Source organism: Calliopsis andreniformis, unplaced genomic scaffold (assembly GCF_051401765.1).
Source record: "Calliopsis andreniformis isolate RMS-2024a unplaced genomic scaffold, iyCalAndr_principal scaffold0025, whole genome shotgun sequence".
In the NCBI taxonomy this organism is placed as follows: domain Eukaryota; kingdom Metazoa; phylum Arthropoda; class Insecta; order Hymenoptera; family Andrenidae; genus Calliopsis; species Calliopsis andreniformis.
This window is the reverse complement of record NW_027480434.1, coordinates 2,327,672-2,337,477: the sequence shown is the minus strand read 5'-3', so window position 1 is coordinate 2,337,477 and position 9,806 is coordinate 2,327,672. Positions and strand designations below refer to the sequence as shown.

Genomic DNA, 9,806 nt, shown 5'->3' with positions numbered 1-9,806 from the left:
CGTTTTATTCGATGGAAAAACTGTTGTATTTATATTGTATTTTATGCTTCGGGCATTGACTTCTAAGGCCCTAACTGTTTGAACTGGTGGAGCAACGCCCTAGAGTGAAGCCTAGGTTGCCCGGAACGCAGAAATGACCATATCTTTCACACTGGTTGCAATTATTCCTGTTCTACGATGGACAAACAGTTGAATTTATATCGTATTGTAGGATGTGAACACTCACGCGAGTGCGAGTGTGTGTGTGTGTTTGAGTGTGTGTGTGTGTGCTAGAGTAAAGGATACCAGGATTAGGCGAGAATATTCGAGAACATTCGATCGGCGTAAAACAAAAGACCGCACCCGCGGCGAGCGGAGTCAGAGCGACGCGGGTCAACAAACTAGTACGAAAAACGATACGATCACGACGACAACAGGGTTACGAAACGTCTATTAATTGTACTTTTATGTCGCATACTTGTCTTAATAAATAGATATTAACAATTCTATTCCTACAATTGGGGGCTCAGCCGGGATAAAAACAAGTAGCGAGTTCGCGACGGGAAGTTACAATTAGGAAAAGTGATTTGTGCAACGAGTCAAACTACCCACGATTTGAACGATTTGAAACGCAATGGAGGACGTGAACTGGCAAAACCTCACCACCGCACGCTTGAAAGAGATGCTGAGGGAGCGATCTCTCTCAACCAGTGGAACGAAGAACGAGCTGGTCGCAAGGTTACTTGAGCACGGCGGCGAGATGGACGGTGTTTTCGATGGAGCTGGTGGAGGTGACAAAGAAACAGGGCCGACACTCCGCGACTCAGCCCAAGCTCCGGAGTTGGAGCTATTGAGGCTGCGACTCAAACTTGTGGAGAAAGAAAAGGAGATGGCCATCCGGGAAGCAGAGCTGGCCAAACGCGAGCTGGAACTTTTGCGACTGGCACCAGCTAGTGACGAACTGCGGTCAACGAGAACGGAGGTTGCAGCCGCGACGTCCGAACCCCTCCGCATGAGCATCACGGCCATTGCGGAGCTCCTGAGTTACTTCGATGGTTCGGAGGGCACGTTCGAGACGTGGACGAGGCAGTTCCGACACCTAAGCAACGTTTACGGTTTGCGAGACGACGCGTGTCGCATTCTCATCGTGTCCAGGCTGCGAGGGAAGGCCCTGGATTGGTTCCATTCTCGACCGGAGTACACGGTAATGGCGATCGAGACCTTTCTGGAACATATGAGTTCCATGTTTCACCAACGACCCAACCGGCTATTGGCGAGGCGACGATTCGAGGAGAGGACGTGGCAGCGGGGAGAAACCTTCGCCGATTACCTCCACCAAAAGGTGATCCTGGCGAACCGCATCCCCATAGACGGAGAGGAACTCATCGACTGCATCGTCGATGGGATACCCGACCCTGTCCTTCAGGACCAGGCGCGCCTCCAAAGGTTCCGGACGAACGCCGATCTGCTGGAAGCGTTCGGCAAGATTTCGCTCAGGCAGAAGACAGCCAGCGCAACGCCCAAGGGAGGGGACCCGATGTCGAGGACCAAGGGCGATGGGCCAGCGAGCCCAGCGACGGCAACGAGAAGATGCTCCAACTGCGGCGACCGAGGACATCCAACGTCGAAATGTCCCACACAGAACAGAGGTCGTAAGTGCTTTCAGTGTAACGATTATGGTCACATTTCACGCGATTGCCCGACGAAAAAACAGGCCCCGAAAAACGTCCTCGCTGTCGCGGAATCGGCGGAAACGAAATTCCGAAAAGATGTTCGTGTAAACGGGTGCGCTGCGGTGGCCGTCCTTGACACAGGTAGCGATGTCTCTCTAATTCGGAAAAGCGCATACTTCGACGTCGGGGCACCGCCGCTGACAAACGAAATAATACATCTCCGGGGAATTGGCTCGCAAGAGTATCGGACTCTCGGGAAGTTTGACGCGGAGATCATGATCGACGACGAGATACGCGAAGCTACATTGCACGTTGTAGAAAACACGGTCCTGAATCATGGAGTGTTGCTCGGCTATGATTTCATAAATGCCGCGGAGTGGACGGTAAGAGACGGCACGATGACATTGGCGAAACGGCCGAATACGCAGACTATCGTGCCCGAAGTTTTATACGTTGGCCATGAACAGGAACGCGACGCGATCGACCTATCTCACGTGAAAGACGCGAAATTACGAAAAGAGATCGAGACGGTCGTTCGCGAGTACAAGCCTGACAAAAGCCGCGACGTCGGGGTAACAATGAAAATTATTGTCAAGGACGACGAGCCGGTGTATCAGCGACCGAGGAGACTATCTCCCTCCGAGAGAGAGACGGTTAATCGGCAAATAAACGAGTGGATATGCGACGGCATAGTACAACCCTCTCTTTCGGAGTATGCAAGCCCAGTGGTTCTTGTTAAAAAGAAGGACGGTACTCCTCGCTTGTGCGTCGATTTCCGACAACTGAATGCTAAAATCGTTCGCGACCGATACCCCCTTCCACTGATCGAGGATCAATTAGATTTTTTACGGGACGCAACCATTTACAGCACGTTAGACTTGCGGAACGCGTTCTTTCACGTCACAGTCGAACCAGAAAGCCGAAAATATACGTCCTTCGTAGTACCCGACGGGCAATACGAATTTCTAAAAGTACCATTCGGCTTATGTAACTCGCCTGCTGTTTTTCAAAGGTTCGTGAACGTTGCGTTTAAAGACCTCATTGCGGAGAGGGTCGTCTTAACGTACATCGACGATTTGGTAGTACCCGCGACAGATTACGAAAGCGCCAAGCAACGATTGATAAGCGTCCTTAAACGAGCGTCAGAATGCGGTCTAATAATAAACTGGTCCAAATGCGAACTTTTGAAGACGCGGGTGGAGTACCTCGGACATGTAGTGGAAGGAGGCACGGTGCGCCCTTCGGAAAACAAAGCGAAGGCGGTAGCCCGTTTCCCCGCACCGACGACGATTAAACAATTGCAGAGCTTTCTTGGGCTAGCCGGATACTTCCGGAAATTCATTCCGGAATATTCTACATTGGCGCGTCCACTAACACGACTATTAAAAGCCGATGTGCCCTTCCGGTTCGGGTCGGAAGAGCAGAACGCATTTCAGTCGCTCAAGGAAGCTCTACTCAAGAAACCAGTTCTGCGAATTTACTGGCCCGAGCGGGAAACAGAGCTACACACGGACGCGTCTATACACGGCTACGGGGCAATATTACTACAGCGTGATAGCGAGGACGGTGCGTTTCACCCCGTGTATTACGCGAGCGGGATGACAACAGCAGCGGAACAACGATATCCGAGCTACGAGCTAGAGGTGCTGGCAATCGTAAGGGCATTAAAGAAATTCAGGGTTTATTTGCTCGGCATTCCATTCAAAATAGTGACAGATTGTCGGGCATTCGCGTTGACCATGCGGAAAAAAGACCTCTGTGTTCGGGTGGCACGCTGGGCGTTACTGCTCGAGGAATTCGAATACTCGATCGAGCACCGACCCGGAACCGCGATGAAACACGTTGACGCGCTTAGTCGTAATCCCACGTTGGGCTGTCTCGCGGTAGAGAGCGAAGATAGCGTTACGGCGCGAATCCGTAAGGCCCAGGAACGCGACGACGACCTACGGAAAATAATACAGGGCGTTAACAAACGAGGAATCGACGGCTACGTGACGAAACGAGGGCTTCTCTTACGCGAAGTAGACGGCGAGTTGCGCATCGTGGTACCTAAGGGAATGCAAACGCAGGTCACTCGCAGGGCACACGAGAACGGACATTTTTCGATCGCGAAGACGGAGGCACTACTACGACGCGACTATTGGTTCCCCGCCATGCGGTCAAAGATCGAAAAAATTGTGAATAACTGCGTGGATTGCATCCTTGCGGAGCGTAAGAAGGGACGACAGGAAGGGTTGTTGCACGCGATCGAAAAGGGAGACCGACCGCTCGAAACGTACCACGTTGACCATCTCGGCCCCCTTCCCTCCACCAAGAAACAGTATGCACATATCTTCGTCGTGGTAGATGCGTTAACGAAATTTGTGTGGCTGTACGCCACAAAGACGACGAATTCCATGGAGGTTACGGACCGATTACGAAAACAGGCGACGGTTTTTGGAAATCCGCGGCGGATAATTTCCGACCGGGGAACGGCATTCACTTCACAGGTCTTCAAGGACTACTGCCGTGACCAAGGGATCGAACACGTCCTTATCGTTACGGGCGTACCGCGAGGAAATGGGCAGGTGGAACGAGTAAATCGGACGTTGATACCGCTCCTGACGAAAGCGTCCGCCCCGCACCCCGCAGAATGGTATAAGCACCTTCCAACGGTGCAGCAGTTCTTGAACAGCACCACCCACCGGAGTACGGGAGTATCCCCTTTCTCCCTGCTCTTTGGGACGCGAATGCATTTGAAGAATGATCCGCAGGTAAAGGAGCTCATCGAGGATGAGCTAACGAACTTGTTTCAGGCCGACCGCGATGAAATACGCCAGCAGGCGAAAGAGAGACTGCAACGTATCCAGCAGGAAAATCGCAAGCAGTACGATAAGCGACGGAAAAGAGCCAGAGTCTACCAGGAAGGCGACCTGGTGGCGATCCAGCGGACGCAGTCCGCTCCCGGGCTGAAGCTGGCCGGGAAGTTCCTGGGTCCGTATGAGATCACGCGGGCACTGCGAAATGACCGCTACCTGGTGGCTAAGGTCGGCGAACATGAGGGACCACGGTCAACGTCAACGTCCGCGGACCATCTGAAACCGTGGATCGAGGACAGTGACGATAGCGGGAGAGGAGACGAAGACAATGAAATTGAAGACGGCATCTGAGGCCATATGCCTCTTCAGGACGGCCGAGTGTAGGATGTGAACACTGACGCGAGTGCGAGTGTGTGTGTGTGTTTGAGTGTGTGTGTGTGTGCTAGAGTAAAGGATACCAAGATTAGGCGAGAATATTCGAGAACATTCGATCGGCGTAAAACAAAAGACCGCACCCGCGGCGAGCGGAGTCAGAGCGACGCGGGTCAACAAACTAGTACGAAAAACGATACGATCACGACGACAACAGGGTTACGAAACGTCTATTAATTGTACTTTTATGTCGCATACTCGTCTTAATAAATAGATATTAACAATTCTATTCCTACAGTATTTTATGCTTCTGGCGTTGACGTCTAAGGACCTAACTATTCGATCTTGTGGAGCAACGCTCTAGAGTGAAGCCTAGGTTGCTCGGAATGTAGGAATGACCATAAATTTCACACTGGTTGGAATCATTCGTTTTACACGATGGAAAAACTGTTGCATCTTTATCGTATTTTACGCTTCTGGCGTGGACTTCGAAGACCCTAACTGTTCGATCTGGTGGAGCATCGCCCTTGAGTGAAGCCTACGTTGCCCGGAACGTAGAACATACCATTGCCTTCACACTGGTTGCAATTACTCCTTTTATACGATGGAAAAACTTTTGCATCTTTATTGTATCTTATGCTTCTGGCGTTGACTTCTAAGGCCCTAACTATTCGATCTGGTGGAGCAACGCCGTAGAGTGAAGCCTAGGTTGCCCGGTACGTCGGAATGACCATTACTTTCACACTGGTTGCAATTAATCATTTTGTACGATAGAAAAGCTGTTGTATTTATATTGTATTTTATGCCTCTGGCGTTGACTTCTAAGGCCCTAACCATTCGATCTGGTGGAGCAAGGCCCTAGAGTGAAGCCTAGGTTGCCCGGAACGTAGAAATGACCATCACTTTCAAACTGGTTGCAATTATTCCTGTCATATGATGGAAAAACTGTTGTATTTTTATTGCATTTTATTCTTCGGGCATTGACTTCTAAGGTCCTAACTATTCAATCTGTTGGAGCAGCGCCCTAGGGTGAAGCGTAGGTTGCACGGAAAGTAGAAATGACAATAACTTTCACACTGCTTGCAATTATTCGTTTTATACGATGGAAAAGCTGTTGCATCTTTATTGTATTTTATGCTTCTGTCGTTGACGTCTAAGGCCGTAGCTATTAGATGTGGTGGAGCAACGCACTAGAGTGACGCCTAGGTTGCCCGGAACGTAGAAAAGACCATTACTTTCGCAATGTTTAAAATTACTCATTTTATACGATGGAAAAACTGTTGTACTTATATTGTATTTTATGCTTCTGGCGTTGACTTCTAAGGCACTAACTATTCGATCTGGTGGAGCAACGCCCTAGAGTGAAGCCTAGGTTGCCCGGAACGTAGAATCGGCCATCACTTTCAAACTGGTTGCAATTATTCCTGTTATATGATGGAAACACTGTTGTACTTTTATTGCATTTTATGCTTCGGGCGTTGATTTCTGAGGCCGTAGCTTTCGATGTGGTGGAAGAACACCATAGTGTGAAGCCTAGGTTGACCGGAACGTAGAAATGACCATAACTTTCATACTGGTTGCTATCATTCGTTTTATATGATGGAAGAACTGTTCTATTTATATTGTATTTTATGCTTCTGGCGTTGACTTCATAGGCCCATACTATTCGATCTGGTGGATCAACGTCCTAGAGTGAAGCCTAGGTTGACCGGAACGTAGAAATGACCATAACTTTCACACTGGTTACCATTATTCGTTTTATATGATGGAAAAGCTGTTGTATTTATATCGTATTTTATGCTTCTGGCGTTGACTTTGAAGGCCGTAGCTATTGGATGTGGTGGAGCAACGGCCTAGAGTGACGTATGGGTTGCCCGGAACGTTGAAATGACCATTACTTTCACAATGTTTGCAAATATTCATTTTATACGATGGAAAAACTGTTGTACTTATATTGTATTTTATTCTTCTGGCGTTGAATTCTAAGCCCCTAGCTATTCGATCTGGTGGAGCATCGCCCTAGAGTGAAACCTAGGTTACCCGGAACGTGGAAGTGACCAGTACTTTCACACTGGTTGCAGTTATTCGTTTTATAGAATGGAAAAACTGTTCTATTTATTTTGCATTTTATGCTTCGGGCGTTGACTTCTAAGGCCCTAACTATTTGATCTGGTGGAGCTCCGCCCTAGTGTGAAGCCTAGGTTACCTGGAACGTAGAAATGGCCATCACTTTCACACGGGTTGCAATTATTCCTGTTATAGGATGGAAAGACTGTTGTATTTTTATTGTACTTTATAATTCAGGCGTTGACTTCTGTGGCCGTAGCTATTCGATGTGGTGGAAGAACGCCGTAGAGTGAAGCCTAGGTTGCCCGGAACGTAGAAATGACCATTACTTTCACACTGTTTGCAATTATTCCTTTTATACGATGGAACAGCCGTTGTATTTATGTCGTATTTTATGCTTCTGGCGTTGACTTCTAAGGACCTAACTATTCGATCTGGTGGAGCAACGCCCTAGAGTGAAGCCTAGGTTGCTCGGAATGTAGAAATGACCATAACTTTCACACTGATTGCAATTATTCGTTTTATACGATGGAAAAACTGTTGCATCTTTATCGTATTTTATGCTTCTGGCGTTGACTTCTTAGGCCGTAACTATTCGATCTGGTGGAGCAACGCCCTGAAGTGAAACCTGGGTTGCGCGGAACGTAGAAATGACCACTGCTATCACACTGGTTGCAAATTATTCCTGCTATACGATGGAAAAACTGTTGTATTTTTATTGCATTGTATGCTTCTGGCGTTCACTTCCTAGGCCCTAACTATTCGATCTGGTGGAACAACGCCCTAGGGTGAAGCCTAGGTTGCCCGGAACGTAGAAATGACCATAGCTTTTACACTCGTAGCAATTATTCGTTTTATACAATGGAAAAACCGTTCTATTTATTTTGTATTTTATGCTTCGGGCGTTGACTTCTAAGGCCCTAACTATTCAATCTGTTGGAGCAACGCCCTAGGGTGAAGTATAGGTTGCTCGGAAAGTAGAGATGACCATAAGTTTCATACTGGTTGCAATTATTCGTTTTATACGATGGAAAAACTGTTGTATTTATATTGTATTTTATGCTTCTGGCGTTGACTTCTAAGGCCCTAACTATTCGATCTGGTGGAACAACGCCGTAGAGTGAAGCCTAGGTTGCCCGGAACGTAGAAAGGACCATTACTTTCACACTGTTTGCAATTATTCCTTTTATACGATGGAAAAGCTGTTGTATTTATATCCTATTTTATGCTTCTGGCGTTGACTTCTAAGGACCTAACTATTCGATCTGGTGGAGCAACGCCCTAGAGTGAATCCTAGGTTGCTCGGAATGTAGAAATGACCATAACCTTCACACTGATTGCAATTATTCGTTTTATACGATGGAAAAGCTGTTGCATCTTTATCGTATTTTATGATTCTGGCTTTGACTTCTTAGGCCGTAACTATTCGATCTGGTGGAGCAACGCCCTGGAGTGAAACCTGGGTTGCCGGGAACGTAGAAATGACCACTACTATAGCACTGGTTGCAAATTATTCCTGCTGTACGATGGAAAAACTGTTGTATTTTTTTGCATTTTATGCTTCTGGCGTTGACTTCTTAGGCCCTAACTATTCGATCTTGAGGAACAACGCCCTAGAGTGAAGCCTAGGTTGCCTGGAACGTAGAAATGAACATCACTTTCACAAGGGTTGCAATTATTCCTGTTATAGGATGGAAAGACTGTTGTATATTTATTGTATTTTATTCTTCTGGTGTTGACTTCTTAGGCCCTAACTACTCGATCTGGAGGAACAACGCCGTAGAGTGAAGCCTAGGTTGCGCGGAACGTAGAAATGACCATAACTTTCACACTGTTTGCATTGATTCATTTAATACGATGGAAATGCTGTTGTATTTATATCGTATTTTATGCTTCGAGCGTTGACTTCTTAGGCCCTAAGATTTCTACCTGGTGGAGCAACGCCCGACGGTGAAGCCTAGGTTGCCCGGAACGTAGATATGACGATAACCTTCACACGGGTTGCAGTTATTCGTTTTATACGGTGTAAAGGCTGTTGTATTTATTTTGTATTTTATTCTTCTGGTGTTGACTTCTTAGGCCCTAACTATTCGATCTGGTGGAACAACGCCGTAGAGTGAAGCCTAGGTTGCCCGGAACGTAGAAATGACCATAACTTTCACACTGGTTGCAATTATTCGTTTTATGCGATGGAAAAACTGTTGTATTTTTACTGCATTTTATGCTTCTGGCGTTCACTTCTTAGGCCCTAACTATTCGATCTGCTGGAACAACGCCCTAGAGCGAAGCCTAGGTTGCCCGGAACATAGAAATGACCATTACTTTCACACTGTTTGCAATTATTCCTTTTATACGATGGAACAGCTATTGTATTTATATCGTATTTTATGCTTCTGGCGTTGACTTCTACGGACCTAACTATTCGATCTGGTGGAGCAACGCCCTAGAGTGAAGCCTAGGTTGCTCGGAATGTAGAAATGACCATAACTTTCAGACTGGTTGCAATTATTCGTTTTATACGATGGAAAAACTGTTCTATTTATTTTGTATTTTATGCTTCGGGCGTAGACTTCTGAGGCCCTAACTATTCGATCTGGTCGACCAACGCCCTAGAGTGAAGCCTAGGTTGCACGGAACGTAGAAATGACCATTACCTTCACACTGTTTGCAATTATTCCCGTTATACGGTGGAAAAACTGTTGTATTTTTATTGTATTTTATGCTTCGGGTGTTGACTTCTAAGCCCCTAACTATTCGATATGGTGGAGCCACATCCTAGGGTGAAGCCTAGGTTGCCCGGAACGTAGAAATGACCATAACGTTCATACTTGTTGCAATTGTACGTTTTGTACAATGGAAAAACTGTTGGATTTATATTGTATTTTATGCTTCTGGCGTTGACTTCTAAGGCCCTACC

At 47.2% G+C, this 9,806-nt stretch overlaps 2 protein-coding genes across 2 annotated transcripts; one reads left to right on the top strand and one right to left on the bottom strand.

Moving 5' to 3' along the window:
• The first annotated feature begins 613 nt into the window (after positions 1 to 613).
• Positions 614 to 3,320, top strand: LOC143187440 (uncharacterized). Its single transcript, XM_076391659.1, has 2 exons — positions 614 to 3,218; positions 3,313 to 3,320. The coding sequence occupies exons 1-2, from the start codon at positions 614 to 616 to the stop codon at positions 3,318 to 3,320; spliced, it is 2,613 nt and encodes an 870-aa protein (XP_076247774.1).
• A 13-nt stretch (positions 3,321 to 3,333) lies between these two features.
• LOC143187439 (uncharacterized) lies at positions 3,334 to 3,751 on the bottom strand. Its single transcript, XM_076391658.1, has 2 exons — positions 3,669 to 3,751; positions 3,334 to 3,595 (listed from the first exon to the last, which is right to left on the bottom strand). The coding sequence occupies exons 1-2, from the start codon at positions 3,749 to 3,751 to the stop codon at positions 3,334 to 3,336; spliced, it is 345 nt and encodes a 114-aa protein (XP_076247773.1).
• Between the last annotated feature and the right edge of the window lie 6,055 nt (positions 3,752 to 9,806).